General features: G+C 39.4%; 1 protein-coding gene across 1 annotated transcript in view; it reads left to right on the top strand.

Moving 5' to 3' along the window:
* TULP3 (TUB like protein 3) overlaps positions 1-24,214 on the top strand; it is a 69,281-nt gene that overhangs the window by 18,523 nt on the left and 26,544 nt on the right. Inside the window, 1 exon segment of the mRNA XM_047742984.1 lies at positions 18,471-18,522. Within this exon segment, the coding sequence (XP_047598940.1) occupies positions 18,471-18,522 (52 nt within the window).

The following is a 24,214-nucleotide window of genomic DNA, read 5'->3' on the forward strand; positions in this document are numbered from 1 at the left end:
TGAGCCACTCAGGTGCCCCATGTGTGCCTGTTTTTGAGAAGCAGGGTGACAGAGGGAAAGAACAGGGACTTCAGTGTCTTACTTATAAAAATGTGGCTTTGTTTTTCTAATTTATATGACCTTAAGCTTGCTTTAGTAAATTACTTAAACTCCTGGAGTCACCCTTTTTCCTCTATAAAATAACTAAAATAATAGCAACCTTACATGGTTCAAATGAACAGTAAGTAAGATTTATTTGTATAAAAGCCTAAGCATTCTCCCTAGCAAATAGAACCTTTTTCTTTCCTTTTATCTCAATGACATGTGTTTATTATTATTGTATTTCTGTTGTTGTTAGGCTTTGCGTCCATATTAATATGATTGGTTGGGTTCATATTAATATTACGGGTTTTTTTTTTTTTACTTTTAAGGAGAATTGTAAGGAAACTTGCAGTAGAATTAAAAAAGAACAAGATAGTTAAATTTAAAGCTATTTTAAAAGACAAAGGTAAAATATCTGTGGTGTTAGAATACATATGATCAAGGGATAACTAAATTATGATAATTTCAGAATTTGACTTTTCAGAATATGACTCCAGTATATCAAACAAGCAAAGGATTTAGATTATTGAAGAGAGACTTTGGACATTAAATTGTTTTTTATACCCTTGAGCAGGTTTATCTAAGTGGACTACCAAGAGAGAGAATTTCCACTTTATATATGATCAGCACTGATCATACTGCTGGTGGAAGTATGAATTGATCTAGTTTGTTTGGGAAGTTAATTTGGCAATAAAACTAGTCATACCCTCTGACCAGTCTTCTTCCAAAAAGGATTTAGATCTACCCTTAGTAATCCTATTTCTGGGAATCTGTCTCAAGAAGAAACCTTGAAATGCAGATACAAGCTTTATTTAAGTTTATTTAATTATTATTGAGGTATTACCTCTATACAGTAAGTGCAAAGTTTGATGATTATTTTATATATGTATATATCCCTATGATACAGCTATAGAACATTTCTATCACCCAGAAAGTTTCCTTGTCCCTCTTTCCAATTTTATCTTTCCTCTACCCTCCGCCCCACAATGGTAACCATTATTTTGATTTCTATCATCATAAATGCTTTTGGTGGTTCTTGAACTAATACAAGTGAAACCATACAGTATATACTGTTTCATGCAAAGCTGTTTTCTTTTTTTTTTTTTTTTAAGATTTTATTTATTTATTTATTTGAGAGAGAGAGACAGAGAGAGACAGAGATAGCAAGAGCCAGCACAAGCAGGAAGGAGAGGGAGAAGGCTCCCTGTTCAATCTCAGGACCCTGGGATCATGACCTGAGGCAAAGCCGGACGCTTAACCGACCAAGCCGCCCCCATGTAAGGCTGTTTTCAATCAGCATAATGTTTTTGAGATTTAACCATATCGTTGTGTTTGTTACCAGTTCTTTTTATTGCTGAATAATATCCCACTGAATGAATATACCACAGTTTCTTTTTTTGTTCTTCTGTTCATAGACATGTGATTCGAGTTTTTGGCTTTAAGAACATTCTTGTACAACTTTTTGTGGGTATATGTGCTAATTTCTTCTGGATATAAATCTTATTGTTATTAAATTAGCAACAACTATGAGGGGTGCAGAGCATGAGATCTGTGGTGTACAGCCAGGGTGCCCTGGTGCACCCTGCTGGCTCTGGCCTTGGGGGGTGGGGTGGAGGGCAGGGGTGGATGGCAGGCCCGGTCTGACCATCAGCGAGCTGCCTGCAGCCTCCTCTACTCCACGTGCATAAATTCATACACAGACATGAATGGATAACAAGAGAAAATGGTTTTGGAACAGTGGACATCAGAAATTTTACACAGGAACCTTTGGGAGATGTTGTGATGTAGTTTACTGTAGTCTGTCTAAAGTTGGGACAGAATTGAGCAAATAATGTGAGTTTGGTGCTTTGAAAAGTATGAAAGCTGCTAGTGAGCTCTGTTCTCTATCAGGAGAAATAACTGAAATTGATAAAGCCTTCCAGAAAATCCAGGACTTGCCAACAAATTGTGTTATGAACATGGTTGGCTGATCAAGATAAACTCAGTAGTCCTTCAGAACTGGATGAATTAATGAGTGAAGAAGCATCTGAGAAATCCATCAAATCTACTGAGGAGTGAAAATGGAACCCCTAAATAAACTACTATGAAATAAAAAAATAAATGAATTAGCAACAGCATAAATATCCAACAATAGGGGAATAAATCGGTATAGATAAAATATTATGCAGCCACTAAAAATTGTGCTTATCAAAACAAAGGAAGGGGGCCCTGGGTGGCTCAGTGGGTTAAAGCCTCTGCCTTCGGCTCAGGTCATGATCTCAGGGTCCTGGGATCGAGCCCCACATCGGGCTCTCTGCTCAGCGGGGAGCCTGCTTCCTCCTCTCTCTCTGCCTGCCTCTCTGCCTACTTGTGATCTCTTTCTGTCAAATAAATAAATAAAATCTTAAAAAAAAAAGAAAAGTTTACGATATATGACTTGGAAAAAATAATGCATTATTATTATGTAGTTTAATTTATTTTAAAATTATCCTATGATGTGAGTAAGTTACTTTCCTAATAGAAAAAAAATACACTTTAAAAATCTGAGTGAGGATCCTCGTGCTTTAGATTCTGTGAACTTTGATTATGTAGACAGTAGAGGGTAGTCAAGTTGAACTTCTTTTGTATCTTTCTTGTACGACTTAGCTTGTATGATTTTTATTTGAATTACAGATGTTTCCCAGTTGTGGATCAATTATGTATATCAGATGGAATAGTCGTTCATTATGTGGTAAAAGATTCCTTTCCATTAGTAATTAAAAACATGCAAGTAAACAACTTTAAGTTACTTTTTAAAAAAGATTTACTTATTTTATTTTGGAAAGAGAGGGAAAGGGAGTGAGCACAAGCAAGAGGGGCAGAGGGAGAAGGAGAGAGAATTCTAGCAGACTCCATACCCAGCGCGGAGTACAACGTGGGCTTGATCTCGCTTGAGATCAGGATGGTGAGATCAGAACCTGAGTGGAAGCGAAGAGTTGGCACTTAACTGACTGTGCCGCCCAGGCGCCCCTTAAATTACTTTAATATATCATTAACCTAACAGAGATAACATCCCAAATTGGCCAGAGCATAGAGAAATAGGTTTTTAACTTGCTGGTAGCAATGTAAATTTATAAAGTTCTATTTTAGGGAAAAACAATTTAGAAGAATTATAGGTAAGGACTCAAAATAGTATAGCTTATAACTTTTGACTTGAAAATTCCACTTTGAAGAATTCATTGCTGTTCTATAGTGACACAAAGAAGTTCTGCATTCAACAGAAGGAACAAGTCCATCTTACTAGTGGGGTAGGGCACTTTAACCATAAAGATACGATGTGTATATGAATTTTGTCAATAAAAGTAGACATATACATAGATAAAATAATTGAAAAAAAAAACCAAAATGAGTTTTCAGAGTGATCACTGGCAAATCTGTGCATGTGTTGAATTTATAGTGCACTTAAAAAAGTCAATTTTACTGTATGATGATTTTTTAAAATTACTACAGACAAACTCAGTTTGAGGAAAAGAAAAAAGTAGATGAAGGTACTGACAAGAATTAGAAATTGATTGTGATGTGAGAGTTTATAGTACATTGGGATTTTTTTCTGTAAAGTTTTTTTTTTTTTTAAGATTTTATTTATTTGACAGAGAGAAAGAGATCACAAGTAGGCAGAGAGGCAGGCAGAGAGAGAGAGAGGAAGCAGGCTCCCCGCTGAGCAGAGAGTCTGATGCGGGGCTTGATCCCAGCACCTGGAGATCATGACCTGAGCTGAAGGCAGAGGCTTAACCCACTGCGCCACCCAGGGACCACTGTAAAGTTTTTTTTTAAATACTTTAAGAGATCACCTATAAATATGTATGTGTGTATTTGTATTATGTGTGTGTTTGTGTGCTAAATCACACTGAATCATAAAGTTCTTACTCTTTGCCAGTTTTTGAACATCACTGCTCTAATGGGGGATAGGAAACTGACATAAACATACTATCAGGATATTCAGGGTAAGTATATTTAAAAATGTTCAGAGCACTGTTGAAGTAGAACAGAGGAAATTATTATGGAGAAATTGAGGACTTTTTCATAGAAAAAGTGAGAATTGAACTTAGGGGTGTGTGGTTTTGTTTTAGGTTTTGTTTTTTTAGATTTCCAGGGGCTGTTTATTCAATGTTAGGTCATTTATTCCCATAGAGAGGATTCTTTTTACAATGACATTTTTAAAGAGATGTTTCATTTATCACAGATTTACTGTGTACCAAGATATTTATTTATTTATTTAATCAATATATATGTTTTATTTAAAGAGCATTATTCCATAGCACTTTTATAGGCTTTGGAACACAGCCAAAGTGAGAGCTCAGTGTAATAAGTAATGTTCACCACCAGATTCCTAAGTCAAGAAGGGAAGCATGGACTAGGCCCTCTTATTAAGGCAGGGATATACTTAAAACTTTTTTTATCCAGAAAGCGGTTCCTCTCTCTCTTCATGTTTTAAAAAATAGTTTTCCTCCCTGTTCTTCAGTTTGGATAATTTCTACTGATATATCATGTTTTTCCTTTTTCTTTGGAAAAAGCAAATTTCTTTAGAATCATTTTTTAAATATATTTTTTTAAGATTTTATTTGTGTATTTGACAGAGAGAGAGAGAGAGTACAAGCAGTGGGAGAGGGAGAAGCAGGCTTCCGACTGAGCAGGGAGCTCAATGCGGGGCTTGATCCCATGACCCCAGGATCATGACCTGAGCCAAAGGCAGATGCCTAACCACTGAGCCACCCAGGCACCCCAGAATAATTTTTTATTATGTTCTGAACATTATGCACAGCACATTGTAAAGATTCTGGATTCTGTTATTTTTCCATGAAGGCTGTTCATTTTTTGCAGTTGGTTTGTTTAAAGATAGATCACTTATTTGATCTCTTTAACTGCAGACTGGGCTAGAAGGCAGCCCTGAGATCTCAGTTTGGTTCTTAGTCTTACCAGGATCGGTTGGAGTTGGCCCCATGCATGCTTTGTTTGAGGTCAACTAGATATTAGGGCTAAATTTAGTGTGCCTGCCAAAGATAAAGATTTGGGGTTCTCAGTCATGGTGATAGATAGGTGACATAGGCTAGGTCTGTACATCAGCATGTAATCCCAACTGCAATAATGGTCAACGGAAGAGGACGGAAAGTAAAGGGGTGTAAGCATCGTGATGGCTGGGACTAATTCCTTGTTCATTCCTGTATCCTTAGTGCCTACCTCAGTGCCTGGTATGTAGGGCACGCTTAAGGGTTGCTGACTGAATTTAGTGAAAGGAACAGTTAGGAAAGTGTAGAACCACGGGGATTTCAAGAAAACAAGAGAGGAGAAAGTTTCAGTAAGGAACTGGTGGTTATTTTTGTTAAATACTTTAGGCAAGTCAAGCAGGAATGAAAGGTGAAAACAAGCTATTATTTTTGGCAATGGGAGGAAGAGTTTCAGGAGAATGAGGGAATAGAGCCAGACTGCAATGAGTTGAGAAGTGAATTATAGTTGGAATAGTGACAGGGAGTATTGATTATCCTGAAGTTATTTGATGATGATGGGAAGTGGAGATAGATTCATAGCTTTATAGATAGATAAGGTCTGGGAAGGGAGCTTTTTAAAGAATAATTGTGAGCTGAGGAAAGAAGCTACTAGAGATGGAGAAGCTGGAGAGGGAGGAGCAGTATTCGTTGTAATTCTAGGGAAATGGGCCAGAATCAGTTTGCCAGTATCAGAGTTTACTTTATGGGGAGGAACGTCTTCTTCTGTGATAGGAAGAGAGAGGGAGCACGTGTATTTTTATGAGTACGGTTGGAGAGGAGAAAAGGCCTCTGTGTGGCCCTTGGGCCCTCTTGAGAGAGGAGTAACAGAGTAGCTGAAACCTAATTCATATGATATGTTTTATTCTCCAACTTACATGCTTTTTTAAAAAAAATTTTAAAGTTTATTTATTTAAGTAATCTCTACAACCCAATATGGGGCTTGAACTCATGACCTGAAGATCAAGAGTCACATGCTCTTCCAGCTGGGCCCGCAGGGGCCCATCCAACTTGCATGCTTGTTTATTGTGCATATTTTTGAGTCAAGCCTGATCTTAGATCTTTATTTCCAAATATTTATAAAAGGCCTGAAGAATGTGTGTGGGAACACATTGCAGTTAGATTTAACATTGAATATGTTGGAGACTTTTCATCATTATAGTTTGTAAAAGCTTAATATATATAGTTTGCGTTGGTGTAACATTATGTTGACACTCATGCTGTAGTCGGAACTGGACTGAATTATTGTTTAACTCCCTTTGTAGGTGGATTTAAAAAACAGCTTTATTGAGGTGTAATTGACATACATCAAACCTCACATTTAAACTGTACATGTATGGGGCGCCTGGGTCGCTCAGTGGGTTAAAGCCTTTGGCTCAGGTCATGATCCCTGGGTCCTGGGATCCAGCCCCACATCAGTCTCTCTGCTCAGCAGGGAGCTGCTCCCCGCCCCCCCCCACCCTTGGCTCCGGCCTGCCTCTCTGCCTACTTGTGATCTCTGTCTGTCAAATAAACAAATAAAATCTTAAACGGTACATGTTGATGAGTTTTGACATATGTATACCCCTGTGAAACCATCACTACAGTCAAGATAATGAACCCCCAAAGTTTCCTTTTGTCCCTTTATAATCCGTCCTTCCTTCTCACTCTCAGATACCCCCTGCTTTTTGTCACTGTTGATCAGTTTGTGTCTTCTAGAACTTTACATGAGTGTCATCCTACAGTGTGTTCTCTTTCTTGTCCTCAGCAGAATGGTGTTGGTATTCATCCGTTTTTGTCATGTGTATCAATAGTTTTCTCCTGTTTAGGGCCAGATAGTATCTCTCATAAAATTTATCTGTTCATCCAATGATGGACATTTGGGTCACTTTCACATTTTGGTTAATACAAATAAAACTGCTAAAAAAAATTTAAAATAAAGCTGCTTTGAACATCCATAGATACATTTTTTCTTTTCTTTCCTTTTGTGTGTGTGTGTGTGTGTGTGTGTGTGTGGACATACGCCTTCATGTCTCAGGTGAATTTCGGAGTGGAGTGCTTGGATCAAATAGTGGGTATATGTTTGACAGTTTTTCAAAAGTAGCTAAAGAGGTTGCACATTTTGCACACACCTGCTGGTTGATCAGCCATGTGAGTTCAAGTTGCTCTACATCCTCACCAACACTGGTGGTCAGTCTTTAATTTCTAGCCTTTCTGGTGGTTATGTATTGACATTTCATTGTGGTTTTAATATACATTTTCGCAATGACTCATCATACTGAGCGGCTTTCCTTGTACTTATTCGTATCTCTTCTTTGGTGAAATCGGTGTTGAAACCTTTTGTCCCATTTTTAATTGGGTCGTCTTCTTAGTAAACTGGTAAGACTACTTTTGACTTTAAATATAAATCCTGTGTTAGATACATATTTTGCAAATGTTTTCTCCTTGTTTGAGGCTGGCCCTTAAGTTTCGTAAAAGTATCTTTTGCAGAACAAAAGCCACAGATGAAAAGAAAATATGTTTTACTGAGGTATGATTGATATATAACATTATATTGGTTTCAGGTATACAGCATAATGATTCAATATTTGTGTGTATTGTGAAATGGTCACCATAGTAAGTCTAGTTAATGTTCATAACCATATAGTTATAAAATTTGCTTTTTCCTGTGATGAATACTTCAAAGATCTCTCTTAGCAACTTTCCAATATGCAGTGTTATTATTAACCACACATTACATCTCCATGACTTATTTATTTTATAACCTTTTGACCCCGTTGACCCATTTTGGCTAGCCCCCACCTGCCTCTGGCAACCACCAGTCTGTTCTCTGTATCTATGAGCTTGGTTTTTTGTTGTTTTAGATTCCACAGATAAGTGAGATAATATAGTATTTGTCTTTCCTCTGATACTTAGTATAATGCCCTCAAGGTTCATCCATGTTGTCACAAATGGCAAGATTTCATTCTTTTTATGGCTGAATAATATTCTACATTACATCTTTATCTGTTCATCCATTGGCGGACACTTAGGTTACTTCCATGTTTGGCTATTGTAAATAATGCTGCAGTGACCATGGGGTGCATGTTTTCTTCAGATAAATACCCAGGAATAGAATTACTGGATCATATGGAAGCTCCATTTTAATTTTTTTTTTAAGATTTTTATTTATTTGTTTGAGAGCAAGAGAGAGAGAATAAGTTGGGGGAGGGGTAGAGGGAGAGGGAAAAGCAGACTCCCCTCTGAGCAGCAAGCCTGACATGGGGCTCGATGCCAGGGACCCTGAGATCATGACCTGAGCCAAAGGCAGACGCTTAACGACTGAGCCACCCAGGCTCTATTTTTCATTTTTTGAGGAACCTCTATACCGTTTTCCACAATGGCCACCAGTTTACATTCTCACCAGCAATGCACAAGGGTTCCCTTTTGTCCACATCCTCAACAACACTTATTTCATCTTTTTTTTTTTTTAAGATTTTATTTATTTGAGAGAGAGAGAGAGAGAGCATGTGCATGCACAAGTTGGGGAGGAGAAGCAGGCTCCCCATTGAGCAGGGAGCTTGACATGAGTCTCCATCCCAGGACCCTGGGGTCAGGACCTGAGCTGAAGGCAGACATTTAACCAGCTGAGCCACCCAGATGCCCCTCTTGTCTTTTTGATACTAGCTCTCTGACAGGTGTGAGGCGATATCTCACTGTGGTGTTGATTTGCATTTTTCTCATGATCAGTGATATTGAGCACTTTTTCATGTACCTTTTGGCCATCTGTCTGTCTTTGGAAAAATGTCTATTCAGATCTTCTGCCTGTTTTCAAATCAGATTCTTGGGGGAGTGTTTTGCATATGAGTTCTTTTTATATTTTGGATTTCAGCCCCTTATCAGCTATATGATTTGCAAATTTTTCCTCCCATTCAATAGGGAGGAATGTTCTTTTTATTCTGTTTTATTCTGTTTATTGTTTCCTTTGCTGTGTGGAAACTTTTTACTTTGATGTAGTCTCACTAAAGCGTTTATTTTTATGAAGTCCAGTTTGTTGATTTTATTGATTTTTAGTATGTATATTTAAGTAAACATAATCAAACCTACAGTTTTTCTCCCAGAAGTGGGAGTGGGAAAAATAGAGCCTGGGTGGCTCAGTCATTAAGCGTCTTCCTTTGGCTCAGGTCATGATCCCAGGGTCCCTGGGATCGAGCCCCATGTCAGGCTTGCTGCTCAGAGGGGAGTCTGCTTTTCCCTCTCCCTCTACCCCTGCCCCAACTTATTCTCTCTCTCTTGCTCTCAAACAAATAAATAAAAATCTTTAAAAAAAATTAAAATAGAGCTTCTATATGATCCAGTAATTCTATTCCTGGGTATTTATCAATACTTAAATCAAATCTTTGATTAAGTATGAATAATGACTAGATTTAAGAATTAAAAAATGACATTGCTTTACGTAATTACTTGTCTTCAGTTACTCAACCTTTTCCCCTCCATCTTTACTGTAATATCACCTTTTAATAATTCATTATCACACATAATACATGTATTTCTGATTGAGTTGGACCAGAGTTTCATAAATTGTTTTTATTGTAACCTCATACAGGCAGCTAATGACTAAAGATTTACAGTTAGGAATTTCTCGAACTAAAATAAATGAATTGCCTTCCAAGTTGTTCCCTTTATCAATTCACATTGGCATTTATTGCATTTATTTAAATAAAATAGAGTAAGCCTTTCCTTCTCTCTTCTTAACTAATTCCTGAGACTAAAAAGTATCATTTGTGAAGTTATGAAGCCATAATATAATCAGTAAAGGAAGTGCTCACTCAAGTTACTATGAGAAAAGCCATGAGCTGCTCACAGCCTTCAGTTATGCAAGTCTTAGCAGGCTGCATTCCTGGCAGGGATGGTGTTTACTCCCTCCAGTACCACAGGAGGAGGCTGTTTTGCTTCCTGTATCACTGGCCAAATTGCAGCTAAGTGCTGATTACAGCATCCTTATTATCTGGCCCCATGTAGGAGGCAGCAAGAAGCACCCCCTGACTGGATAGCAGCAATGGATTTTTGTGTTAGAAAATTTTATTCCTTTTTTTTTTTTTTTTTGGCATGCTGAGAGAAATTGACAAGAATGTTAAAAATGTAGAGTAATCATAGACTTTAGTAGGTCATCGATACATTACTAAATGCTTCAAACTTGGGGCACCCTGCGGGGCTCAGTTGGTTAAGCATCTGCCTTCCACTCAGGTCATGATCCCAGAGTCCTGGGATGGAGCCCTGCATTGGGCTTCTTGCTCAGCAGGGAGCCTGCTTCTCCCTCTGCCTGCTGTTCCCCCTGCCTGTGTGTGCTCTTTCTCTCTCTCTCTCTGTCAGATAAATAAATAAAATCTTCAAAACAAAATGCTTCAAACTATTTGGCAACATGGTTTGTTGTGTACAGCTCTAGACTAGCAATTCAGTGAATAATGTTTTAAAGTAAGCTCTAAGTGTCTTAGGCATTTGTCTTGGGCAAATTTGATTATTGTTCCGTATCATCTCCTTAGAAATTCCACACAAACTGTCTGTGCAAATTAGGCAGTAGATTAAAGGGCATGTGGATTTTTAAGTGTGCTCTGAAATGCACATTACACAAAATGTCTGATTCCTTGTTTTTTTCCCTCTAATTTCTTATTTTGAAAAAAGTTTAATATGCTGAAATCTAGAAAGAGAAGTAAATTGATAACCTATGCCCTTCACCTAGAGTTACTGCTTACTAACGTTATTTTTTAGTATCTCACTTGAAACATCTTGTAAATTAGATGTACAAAGAAGTTGTAAAAATGTAAGAGAATTCCTTGACCAAGTTTCCCCTGATGTTAATATCTTACATAATCATAGTAAGTTACCAAAACCAGGACGTTAATACTGATTCAGTACCATTAACTAATCCACAGGTCTTTTTGGGGTTTTGCCAGTTTTCTCACTAATGTCTCTTTATAGTTTGGGATCCAAATCCAGAATCCTATAGTCTACTTACTTGTCACATCTCTTTAGTATTCTCCAACCTTCTCCAACCTGCGTTGTGTCTCAGTCTTTCTTTGTCTTTCCTGATCCTGAGGCTTTTTAAAAAATCAAAATATAGTTGACACACAGTCTTCCGTTAGTTTCAGGCGTACAATGTAGTGATTCAACAACTCTGTGCTCTGTTCACCACCAGCGTAGCTCCCGTCTGTCACGGGAGCTGTTTCAGTACCATTGACTCCATTCCCTATGCTGGACCTTTCATCACTTTGACTTACTCATCCCCTAACTGGAATCTGTAACTCCCACTCCCCTTCGTCCCTTTTGATCTTCACCCTTTTGAAGAGTACTGGCCATTTATTTTGTTGGCAGGTTTCTCAGATTGGGTTCCTCTGCTCTCTGCTCATGATTAAATTGAGGTTGTACATTTTTGGCAAGCACTACCAACATGATTCTGTGCCTTTCTTGCTACATCATATCAGGAGGAACATTGATGTTGTTCTGTCTTCTTACTGTTGATGTTAATCTTAATCCCTTAGTTAAGGTCCTGTCTTCCAGGTTTCTCCACTGTGAAGTTTCTAATGTTTCCCATTGGAATCAGTAATTATCTTATGGGCAGATACTTTGAGACTATGCAGATATCCTGTTTCTCATCGTATTTTCACCCACTAATTTTAGCAGCCATTGATGATTCTTGCCTGTAGTAATTATTACTGTGGTGTTTGGTGACTTTTTATTTCCATCATTCCTTTTATCTTTTTTAATTGGATTTTTTTTTTTCTGTAAGGAAGAGCTGTACCTTCTTCTTGGTTTATTTATTCATTCATTCATTCATTTATTTATCTGTATCATTATAGACTCATGGATACTCAGAGACGTGTGGCTCCCCTATCCATACTACCCAGTTCCTGTTCCCTCATTATTTCTACCTTATTCGCTCTCCTACAAGACCACAATACTATTATCACATGTGGGACACTTCACGTGAATATACTGATAATCCTGGTCTGATGTGCCATTCATAGTCAGATATCCCCAGTGCACCCACAGTAGTCTTCACTGTATGTTTTGATCCATAATTCAAAGATTCTGTATTATATTTTCTTGCCAGAAATCTCTTAAATCTCCTCCACTCTAACCTAGAGCTGTTTTTATTGTCTCTCTCAGTAAGGATGCTTTTGAAGAATCATGAGAGTTGTCTTGCAGAATTTCCCTCCACTTAGTTTGTTTCCTCTTGAATAGATTTAGAACAAACATTGTTGGCAGGAATGTTGCATATATCATATTGTATGTATTCTTTTCAGTACATCACATCAGGCAATACCATGTGTCAGTGTGTCCCCTCATAGCTGCTGTATCCCTTCATTTGGTTAAGGTGATACCTGCCAGATTTCCTCATTGTAATGTTACCTTTTCCTCTTTGTAATTAATATAATCTGTGGGGAAGATACTTGAGATTGTGTTGACTACCCTGCTTCACTCAGTGGTAATAGAATACATCAATGTTTCTTGCAAGAGTCAATTATTAATATGGTGGTTATAAAGTCATGATAGTCTACTTCTATTATTCATTCTATATTTATTAGTTGGCATTATTCTGTAACAAAGATCTTTGTTATACCATTTATTTACTTAGAATTAGTATAGACTCATGGACTTTTTTTTATAATAACAGCTTTATTAAATGTAATTCATATACCATATGATACACCCCTTTAAAATAGACACACTTGGGCGCTTGGGTGGCTCAGTGGGTTAAGCCTCTGCTTTTGACTCAGGTCATGATCTCAGAGTCCTGGGATCGAGCCCCGTATCAGGCACTCTCCTCAGCAGGGAGCCTGCTTCCTCCTCTCTCTCTCTGCCTGCCTCTCTGCCTACTTGTGATCTCTGTCAAATAAATAAATAAAATCTTAAAAAAAATAGATACACCTCACTGGTTATTAATATATTCACTAAAGTGTGCAGCCATTACCACAGTTAACTTTAGGACATTTTCATCCTAAAGACATTCCATGCCCTTTAGCTATCATCCCCCAAAGATTGTAAGCAATCACTAATCTACATTCTGCCTTTATAAATTTGCCTGCTCTGGACATTTCAAAAAACCAAATCATATAGGGGCACCTGGATGGCTCAGCTGGCTAAGCATCTGCCTTCAGCTCAGGTCATGATCCCAGGACCCGTTTCCCTCCCTCTGCCCGCCCCTCCCCTTGCTCATTCTCTCTCTGTCTCTCTGTCAAATAAATAAAATCTTGAAAAAAAATGGAATCATACAATATGTGTGGTCTTTTGTTGATTGGCTTCTGTCATGTAGCATAATGTTTTCCAGGTTCTCCCATGTTTCAGTAGCTACTCCTTCTTATGGCTGAATAATACCCCATTGTATAGATAAACGAGATTTTGTTTACCTGTTCATTAGTTGATGGACACTTGAGATGTTTCTACTTTTGGGCTCTTGTGAATAATTCTGCTATAAAAATTTGTATGCAAACAACAGTGTAAATGTACTTAATACCACTGAACTTAAAAATGGTTAAAATGTAATATCTCATGGTACCTGTTTTTTTTTGTTTTTTCTAAAGATTTTATTTATTTGACAGAGAGATCACAAGCAGAGAGAGAGAGAGAGAGAGAGAGAGAGGAGGAAGCAGGCTCCCTGCCCAGCAGAGAGCCCGATGCGGGACTCAATCCCAGAGCCCTGAGATCAGGACCTGAGCCGAAAGCAGAGGCCTAACCCACTGAGCCACCCAGGCAGCCCTTCATGGTACCTGTTTTTACCACAATAAAAAAATGAAGAAAAAAATTTATGAAATGTCCATGTGATAGACTATTATATAGCGGCTTAATATTATCTTTCAAAAACCTAAAACATAAAAGATGCTTATGATATAATCTTAAAATGGTACAAAAAGCATAAATATTATTTCAAATATATAAAACTTTATAAAAATATTCATTAAAGATGTTTGTTTCCTTGTTAGCAGGGATTGTATCTCAAGATGGTAGGATTATGAAGAGACTTTCATTTTCTTTATAAATTTTTTCAAAATATACAAAATGAGTATGCATTGTTTTTATAATCAATGAAGAAAAACACTAGCAAGAGAAAAAATCATACAAAAAAGGTTTGGCACCAACTATCTTCTTAACACATGTATTATCTAAAAAATCCTTTCAATTAAAGAAATAATAGGGTGAATAGGTGAAGAACATTCACAGATACAAACATCCTGTTATAAGGCACGAGGATAAAAAGTATAGCATAGGGAATATAGCCAGTAATATTGTAATAATGTTTTATGGTGACGGATATGGTGACTATCCTTACTGTGGTGAGCCTTGCATTATATATGTTAAATATATATATTATGCTACATGATATTATATATATTATGCTCCTATACATAATGGAGACTAGTAGTTCAAGAGAATGATATTCTTTGGGCATAATTATGTGCCACACTCAAATGTTGGATCTGTTTTTCTAGCATGTATGTTTAGGATTTTCCCTGTTTGTGTCAAGTAAGTGGGAAATTTTCCATGAGAAAAATGGGAGGAAACATAGTAATTCCATTTCTTTTACTCTGTAGGGATTCTTTCTGTTTTGTGTTGATTTACTAACCAGGCTTGTTTAGGCTGGCTATTCAACAACTTTGTTTGAAAGAAAGGAGAGAGTACTAAAGGAGGAAATGCAAATTTAGTAAGATCATTTTCCAGGTTAGACTAGAAATTCTAGTTTAGATTAATATAAATATATAAAATATATTATTTCTGCTAAATTATAATTGAAAGCTAGAGCTCAAAGAAGTGTAGCTTTGATGTATAGTAGGTATCTACATGTTACAATGATGTAGCATCTTTTTAGTGACTCTCTTGTTCAGGTCAAAACAAAACCTGTTTGTTTAAATTGTCTGTTCAGCTTGCCCAGGCTTGATGAAAGGAAGTAAGTGGTGTCAAGATAGGCATTGAAGATACACCTGGTTTCCTCACTATTAGAGGCCTCAAGAGAAATGTTTGAGGACTTCAGTTGTGTGTCAGAATTTACCGTGATTGAGGTTTTTAACATTTTGTGTGTGTGTGTGTGTGTGTGTGTGTGTGTGTGTGTGTGTGTGTGTGTATGGTTTATGGGCTAAGGTGGTGGGATAGGATGATTTCTTTTCCATGCCGGGGGATTTTGCAATTGTGATATAGTATTTTTTTTTAAAGATTTTATTTATTTATTTGATAGAGAGAGATCACAAGTAGGCGAAGAGGCAGGGAGAGAGAGTGAGAGGGAAGCAGGCTCCCTGCTGAGCAGAGAGCCCGATGTGGGGCTCGATCCCAGGACCCTGGGATCATGACCTGAGCTGAAGGCAGCGGCTTAACCCACTGAGCCACCCAGGCACCCCAGTGATATAGTATTGAGAGCAGAGTGAGGTAGAGGAAAAACAAGATTCATAGCAGTAACTGTTGAAAATACTAGTATATAACAGTGCATTTTTATTCTACCTTACCCATTCCTGTATATTCATATTTTTTCCTATACATATGTATATTCATAATTTTTTGTCTTGTCATTTTCTTTAAAAAGAAAAAGGTTATTTTATTTTATATTTATTTTAGGAAGAGAGTACGGGGGGGAGGGGCAAAAGGAGAGGGAGAGAGAATCTGCAGGAAGATTCCCCACTGAGTGCAGAGCCCCGATGCAGGCTAACAGGTTCTCACGACCCATGAGATCTTGACCTGAGCCCAAACCAAGAGTCAGACGTTCAAGCAACTGAGTCACCCAGGCGCCCCATCTTAGTTGTTTTATGTAGAATTTTTTCAAATTTATACTGATGTCCACTGAATACTAATAATATTCTAGCACTGTATTCATAAAGCTAGGATTTTAAAATATGTGAATGAGGATTTAAAACACTAAGGAAAACAGGAACATATCTAGGGGAAAGGTTAGGAGCCCACAGAGTCAAGGCATGGTTATATCCTATCTGTCATTTTTATTTGTTTATTTTTCCCTTTTTTTTTTTTTAAGTAGGTTACACGCCCAGAGCAGAGCCCAATATAGGGCTCAAACTAATGGCCTATGGGGCAGACCTGAGCTGAGGGGTGCCTGGGTGGCTTAGATGGTTAAGTGTCTGCCTTCGGCTCAGGTCATGATCTCCAGGTCCTGGGATTGAGCCCCACGTTGGGCTCCTGGCTCAGCGAGGTGTCTGCCTGTCCCTCTCCCTCTTCGCCCCATTCATGCTCTCTCTCTCTCAAATGAATAAATAAAATCTTTAAAAAAAAAAGACCAAGCTGAGCTCAAGAGTCTAATGCTTAACTGATTGAGCCACCCAGGCACCCCTGTTTGTCCGTCTTTTGAACTGGGAAAAAGAGATGATTTATTTTGAATACCCAGCTTTTTTTTTTTAAGCATGTAGTTTATAAGGAAATTAATAGAGGGGAACTGTCAGAGAACCAGAATGTCATCTATATTTTTGTCTAAGGGGTTATTAAATCTGCTTACAGGTTAGTAGGCAGGAGGAGCCTTGGAGATAGTATGTATGTATCTAAGTTGCTACGCATTATTGAAAATGCACCTTCTAAAATATGTGAAGGGAATGGTAAACCATTAAGCCACGGATAGATGCTTTGGTATTTTTTACCTCAAATGCAGAAAAAGCCATGCTTCCTTTTGTAGCCATGGAATCTGTCTTCTTAAAAAGGACCTTGTATTTATAGTTTTTCTGACAGTAAGCTCCCAGTAAAAATTTGTAATACAAATCATAGTTATTACAAATAATAATAATTGAGAAACATTTCTGCCTTGTTTCATACTTTACTCTTTCCAAGAATGCTGAGTCACAAAATAAAATCTTAAATTAGAAATTTTTCAAAAAATAGAACTAGCTTCTGAGAGAGTTTTTGAAAAGTTCAAAAGGATTTGGAGACAGTAATTTGATTCTATTTTTGTCGTCGTTGTTTTCTTCCATCAAACAAATCTGTTTCCTGGTGGTGTTAAGGCTTGTCTGTTCATCCATACTTAGAGTGTCTTTGCGTAACTGGCATCATGTTTTATTAATGGCAAACTTGAAAAGTAAATTAAATGACTTTCCTAGATCTTAAGGGAATCAGTGAGCTGTACTAAGATACTATACATAATTGTTGGGGTAGGAGAGATTTTTACCCTGTCCTTCTTGGTTCTGCCGGCTGATCTCATAATTTAATTGACATAAGACAGATTAACAACAGAAAAAAAAAATTTAATTTTGTAGGTATGGAGGTCTTGTAGATGGGCCTAAGAAATAACCAAAGCGGGTGGTTTATGTACCCTTTAGAAACAGAAACAATAAATTTGTGAAGAACTGACAAGACAAACTTAGTCTTGGGTGCTAATGAGTGAGTGTACACTGACTTCGAGGCTTCGAATTCTCTCTCTCTGGTGATAAGGAAGTTTCTTTACCTCCTGGTGCAGGGAGGGCACCTGTCACATGGGAAATTTATTTCCTGCTTTCAAGGGGACAGAGAAGAGGGTCAGAATGTGCTTGGACTGGTTGTTTCTCAAGTAAACTTTCTTTCAGAATTATCAGTGTGCCACTTTGACATATCTGGGAGCACCTGCTCCGAGCCCCATTGTAGTTCTCATTCTCTCTTTCCTAGAACTAGCTGCAAAAAAGAAGACAAATGTATTTCAATTTTATGTGGACTTTAAACTCTGGAAAGAGACCTGGATTACGGTCTCTTTCTGCTGTTTAACCTTATGCATGGCCCTCCAAGTCTGTTTCTCCAGCTTCAAAGTATGAAAAATAATAGTACCCAATTCAGAGGGTTGTTTTGAGGAATTAATAAAATAATGCATATAAGATACTTCACTGTGTCTGGCCTATAGTAAGTACTCAACGTATGGTTTTTAAAAAAATCCCTGCATGCATGGGGGTCTGTGTCCTACATCCTTTTATTTATTTATTTATTTATTTATTTATTTATTTATTTATTTATTTTTGGTTGTTTTTAAAGATTTATTTAATTATTTGGGAGGGGGATGGGGTTGGGAGAGGTGGGGAGAGAATCTTGAGTAGGCCTCTTGGCCAGTGTGGAGCCCACGTGGGGCCTTGATCTCACCAACCTGAGATCATGACTGAGCTGAAATCAGGAGTCAGACACTTAACTGACTGAGCCACCCACGTGCCACACACATCTGTTTTTTTTGTTTTGTTTTGTTTTGTTTTAACTCTTTGGGTACTTCAGTTTCCTGAGGTCCTCTGTGGAGTAAGCGTGGCATTAAGGATGGCAAGTCCTCCTGCAGTCGGCGTGGGTAACATCTAGACACGGATGCTTTCCCTAACGTAGAATCAGTTGGTTCCAAACAGCCCAAAGGAGTAGATACTTGGAAAAGATGAAATTGACATCATCTTAACAGGATTTTCTCTTTACATGCTTCTTTTTTTTCTTTTTTCTTTTTTTAAACAGTGCCTTTGAAGATGAGACCATGAAGCTTCGACAGCTGAAACTAGATAATCAGGTGAGTAAATCAGGAGTCTCCCTCCTGTTTTGAAACAAGTGGCCAGCTGTACTGACTGTGATGCTGATAGTCTGGACTCTGAAGTCTTGGCAGGGTCCTGGAATGGGGGCAGGCAAGGAAAAGGCTTTGATGTTACTAAGGGGTGTCTGGAGGTTGTATTTGCTAAACCAAGGCCCTGGGCTCTGGCAAGACCAAAGTGCTTCCAGGAGCACAGCCATAAAACTGGCCTTGGATTTCTAATCACTGAAAATTCCTTGGCACCTTTCCTAAGAATTAGAAGAATGTTAACATTGTATTTTATGTAGTAATGGTCCTGCTGCCTTGCATACCTCTCTGCACTGTAATTTTGGTTAAATACAAGATTTTTTTTTTATTCTAAAATACAGATCTGAACATGCTGCTGGGCTGCTTAGAGACCTCAAGTGCTTACAGCACAATTTTCTTCACAACACTGGTCCCAATTTTCAGCTACACGTTAATTCTGTTTTTCATGATTTGGTTTATGTTTGTTTCCTCCACTAGGCTAAGCTCCGTGAAAACAGGAGCCAAGTTTGTTTATGATGACCATGATATCAGAAGTTCCTAGCACAGGGCTGGGCACGTACTAATCCTTCCCTAAGTATTTGAACAAAGGAAGAAATAAATGAACAGTCGTATGTCATTATTTGCTGTGATCGTCATTGTTGGTCAGCTTAGAACCTCTACATCTCTTGCTTTCTTATTTGCAGTTTCATGTGCATGTTACCTAATTCAGGACGTTCTATAGCTCGAGTCTGTCTATGTAGGATCAAAGTGTCTAGGCTCTGTGGGTACCTAAACATACCTCTAAAGTTTTGTCTTATTTATGCTAATGTTGGAATGACTAATGGGACTTGTAGTGTAATAAGTTGCTTTAAAGGTGGGAGAGAGGTCTGTGCCTGGCGGGCAGGGAGGTACAGGGACACCCTCTGTAGGGTAAGGCTGTGGCAGGTTGGAATGCCATGCCAATGCCATGGAAGGCTTTGGCGCTCACGCTCATGTGTGGCCGCCCCCGCATGGCACCTTCGAAGTCTTTCATGATGATGGCACTAATGTGGGGACTGTCACTGCGTTCCACTGCCACTCAAGTCACCAGCTGGTGGGGTCCAGCCTCCTCACCTGCACCTAGAAGGGGAGTGTTACATACAGGTCTCCCCTGTGTGCAAGTCTGTGCCACCAGAGGACACCTCTGGCTTCTAGGTGGCTGTGATGGCCTCCATCTTCCTGCTCAGGTCCCTGGCCTGCCTCATGTGTTTGTGGAGAGGAGCAGCTGCTTAGGTGTGGCTCCAGCTGCCTAGCTCTGTTGGCTGAAAGGTCTAAGTAACAGTACCAGTGGCCATGGCCAGTCTGGAGCCCCCTGGAGCTGCCCGACTGGGCATATGACAATCACAGCTTCTCCCCCTAGCCCACCTCTCTGTGAGGGGCTCAGAGGAGTGGCCAGTGTGGACAGGGACCTGTGGACCCAGCCCTCTGGGCCCTAGCCACCCCAGGCTCTGCCTGTATCCAGGTGACACATACAGGTAAGGCCTTGCCTGTCCATGAGCCCCTGAAGAAATGCCTGCACAGTCCAGTGTGCAAAGCCCACTCTTCATGCCAGGAGGAGCAGGAGCCCCCATCAGCCTGGCACCTGCATCTTGGTGTGTGATGAAATCCACTTCCAGGCTTAGGGATCCCCAGGGTGCTTGGGCTCCAAAGGCTGGAGACCCTGGCATGGGTGACCCGTCCCAGGGGAGCCTGGCCATAGTGCTTTTATAGATAGACTTCCTTGAAACCACTGCCGAGGGTAACATAGCAGCCATAGCCTCCCTCCTCCTGGCTTCCTTTAAAGAGACTGAGGGAGGGTCACGCGGGTGGCTCAGTTGGTTGAGCATCCAACTCTTGATTTCAGTTCAGGTCATGATCTCAGGGTTGTGAGATCGAGCCCCGCATCAGGCTCCATGCTCAGCAGGGAGTCTGCTTGAGATTCTCTCTCTGCCTCTTCCCCTACTGCACTCTCTCTCTAAAAATAAATAAAATAAATAAAATCTTTAAAAAGAGACTGAGGGACATTTTAAGCCAATCTAGTTTTTCATAGCCTTGCAGGAAAATGGCAACAAACTTCTCAGCAATTATAGGTCTCACCGTTCTCCACAGGATGGGCTGCCTGTAAGCAGAGAACCTTCTAGTGTTCTGCACACATTCTCTGTAAAGTTGTCAGGTGGAGGGTGTGAAGTAAACAATCCTTTCTAATGCTGGAAAAAAATAAAGGTGGCTCAGATATTTCGTAATTTTTATTCTTTTTAATGAGCGTGCTACGTGCGATATGTTTATGGTATACGTGTTGGGATTTTGTAGGCCTTTTTATGGCCCAGATTTTTAAAACTTATGTTTTTTTATGGGCAATAAAAGCATATGGTAAGGATTCCAATAATACTCAAAAGATATTTTATGAAAAGTCTCTCTTCCTCTCCTTGGCTTAGTTCTTTACTGGAGACTCACTAACTTTTTCCCCTGCTAAGGTTTTATTTATTTATTTGTCAGAGAGAGAGAGCGAGTGAGCTAGAGAGAGAGAGAGCACAAGCAGGGGGAGTGGCAGGCAGAGAGAGAAGCAGGCTTCCCACTGAGCATGGAACCCAGTGAGGGACTCGATCCCAGAACCCTGAGATCATGACCTGAGCCAAAGGGAGATGCTTAACCAACTGAACCACCCACGTGCTGCAGACTTTTTTTTTTTTTTTTTTTGAGGGAAGGAGTATAGGGCAGAGGAAGAGGGAGAGAGAGAATCTTAAGCAGGCTCCAGGTTCCATGCCTAGTGCAGAGCCCTATGTGGGGCTCGATCCCATGACCCTGAGATTATGACTTATGTGAAAATCAGGAGCCAGACACTTAACTGACTGAGCCACCCACGCGCCCCCAGAGACTGTCACTAATGTCTAATGTACTCTTGCAGAGATAGTTAATGAATATACAGATATAAAATTTTATAGAAAAAAAAATTTTTTTAAAGATTTTATTTATTTATTTGACAGACAGAGATCACAAGTAGGCAGAGAGGCAGGCAGAGAGAGAGAGAGAGAGGAGGAAGCAGGCTCCCTGTGGAGCAGAGATCCCGATGTGGGGCTCGATCCCAGGACCCTGGGATCATGACCTGAGCTGAAGGCAGAGGCTTTAACCCACTGAGCCACCCAGGTGCCCCTAGAAATTTTTTTTTAATTAAAAAAAATCTGGGGACCTGCTGTGTAAATGCGGGTATTAACTAGCCTGTGAGAATACTGTGAGGGTCTGAAGCATGGTCTCTGCCTCGAGAAGGAGGTTGCTCAGGAGGGTGTAAGGGAATTTCCACAAACACAAGCTGAGCATTCAAATGGCCTGGAACAAAGGCAGCACTACAGGATGAACGAAAGGCTGGGCTGGGGAAGGCTGGGCTGGGAACCGGAAGAGTCTGGTTCCCATTCTGACTCTGCCATTAATTATCTGGGTGATTTTAGGTAAGATTCTTAAACTCTGTGGGTCCCACTATTTCATCTGTAAAGTGAGGTCAGATAATAGAAAGTGAGGATCTGAGAGTATGGAAATTAGACCTGAGATGAGGTACACTGAGGAAGGCTAGGTTTCTGCTCAGTCTGGGCCTCAGAGGCCGGTAGGATCTTGCTGGAAGTCTGTCTCTCAGTCCAGGGCATGCCACCCTACCCAAGACCAGGCACTCTATATCCATGACTGGCTTAATCTAGCAGTGATTGTCAGGCGAGGTGGGAGAGGCTAGGGAACGTTATTCTCCCCACCTCTGCCTGAAGTATACAGTAGATTAACCTCTTAGGAATCCTGTTTTGGGAATGTCCCCAGGTTGAGAGTCATTGGTCATGAACTTTGTAGGCTGAGAAGTAGTTTGCTAAAAGCAGCCAAAGTTCATAAGTCTCACAAGGATTGGTTCATACTAACCAATATCATAAGTGATGAATCTAAACCTAGGGATTAATTTACTAATTTCTAATGAACCAGAATCAGCTGATCACCACAATCCTATCAGATAAGTATGTAGGGAAGTTTACAATTAGAAAAGAGGCATGATGAGTTTGAAATCAGAGTGAGTGCAGTTTGTAAAATGATATTTATGGTAAATATCATTGTGTGATCATATAATTAATTCATCGCTACTAAAGGGATATACCTGGCAACAAATGAGATAGGTGACTGTCTGGTTAGGCCACTCCCTGCCTTGGGTGGCCCTAGACACACAAGGTAACTCTTGCTCTAAATTTTATCTTACCTTATTTCCACACAGACATTTCCCTTCTCTTAACTCACTCATTGTCCAGGTTTCAGTAGTACTGAGTAGGTTAGTTTCTTTCTTATCTCTTTTCCCCCTGATACTATAGTCTTAGGATTTAATATTTTAAAAAATCCTAGATTTACAGATAATTTACATAGGACTATTTTTGTCCTGTGTTTTTGTTCTAGGTTTTTGAACAGCTTTACTGAGATCTAATTCACTGACTGAAATATACACCCAGTTAAAGTGCACAAATGATTTTGAGACCTCGTATCAAATGGAACCATATACCATGTGGTCGTTTGTATCCAGTTTCTTGACTTAGGAAGAGGTTCGTCCATGTTGTTGCCTCTGTCAGTACTTCTCGTCTTCTTATTGTTGAGTAATATTCCCAGTCGTGGCTACACCACATGTTGTTTATCCATTCATCAGTTGACCGACATTGGGGTTGTTTTCACTCTTTGGCTACTGCTGGTAGTGCTGCTCTGAGCATTCATGTACAAGCTTCTCTGCGGACATGCTTTCATTTCTCTTAGCTGGTATATCTAAGTAGGGGTACCCCAAAGCCTACCAAATATACCTCGGATAATAGGAGTGGAGTTCCTGGGTCGTCTGGTAACATGTTAAAGAGCTTCCAGACTGTTTTCCAATGTCCCTGAACCATTGTACACATTCCCACCAGCCATGTCCTTGGCCTTGTTTCTATACATCATTGTCAACACTTATTATTATTGTCTGTCTTTGACTGTAGCTATTTTAGTGGGTACAAAGTGGTATCTGACTGTGGTCTTGATTTGCATTTCCCTGATGACTAATGATATGGAGCCTTAAAATGTACTCAGTGGCTCTTTGTATGTTCTCTTTGGAGGCATGGAGAAATGGAGAAAACCCATTTTTAGATTGGGTTATTGTCTTTTCATTGTTAAACTGTAAGAGTTCTTTATATAGTCTAGACCCAGGCTCCTTATCAGAAATATTATTTGTAGGGGCGCCTGGGTGGCTCAGTCGTTAAGTGTCTGCCTTCGGCTTGGGTCATGATCCCAGAGTCCTGGGATCGAGCCTGGCATCGGGTTCTTTGCTCTGCAGGAAGCCTGCTTCTCCCTTTCCTACTCCCCTGCTTGTGTTCCTTCTCTCGCTATATCTCTGTCAAATAAAAAAATATATATATATTATTTGTAAATATTTTCTTCAATTCTGGGGGTTGTCTTTTTACTTTCTTGATGGTACCATTTTCAGCATAGTTTTATTTTTTCTTTTTGTCTCTTGCACTTTTGGTGTCATATCTAAGAAACGATTGCTTCCCGAGGTTATAAAGACTTGCTTCTGTGTCATCTAAGAGTCTTCTACTTCCTATGAGTTCTTTCGAGTTAACTTTTATATACGGTGTGAGGTTCCAACTTCAGTCTTCTGTGTGTGGATATCCAA

The sequence above is a fragment of the Lutra lutra genome, chromosome 8 (genome assembly GCF_902655055.1).
Source record: "Lutra lutra chromosome 8, mLutLut1.2, whole genome shotgun sequence".
Lineage (NCBI taxonomy): Eukaryota > Metazoa > Chordata > Mammalia > Carnivora > Mustelidae > Lutra > Lutra lutra.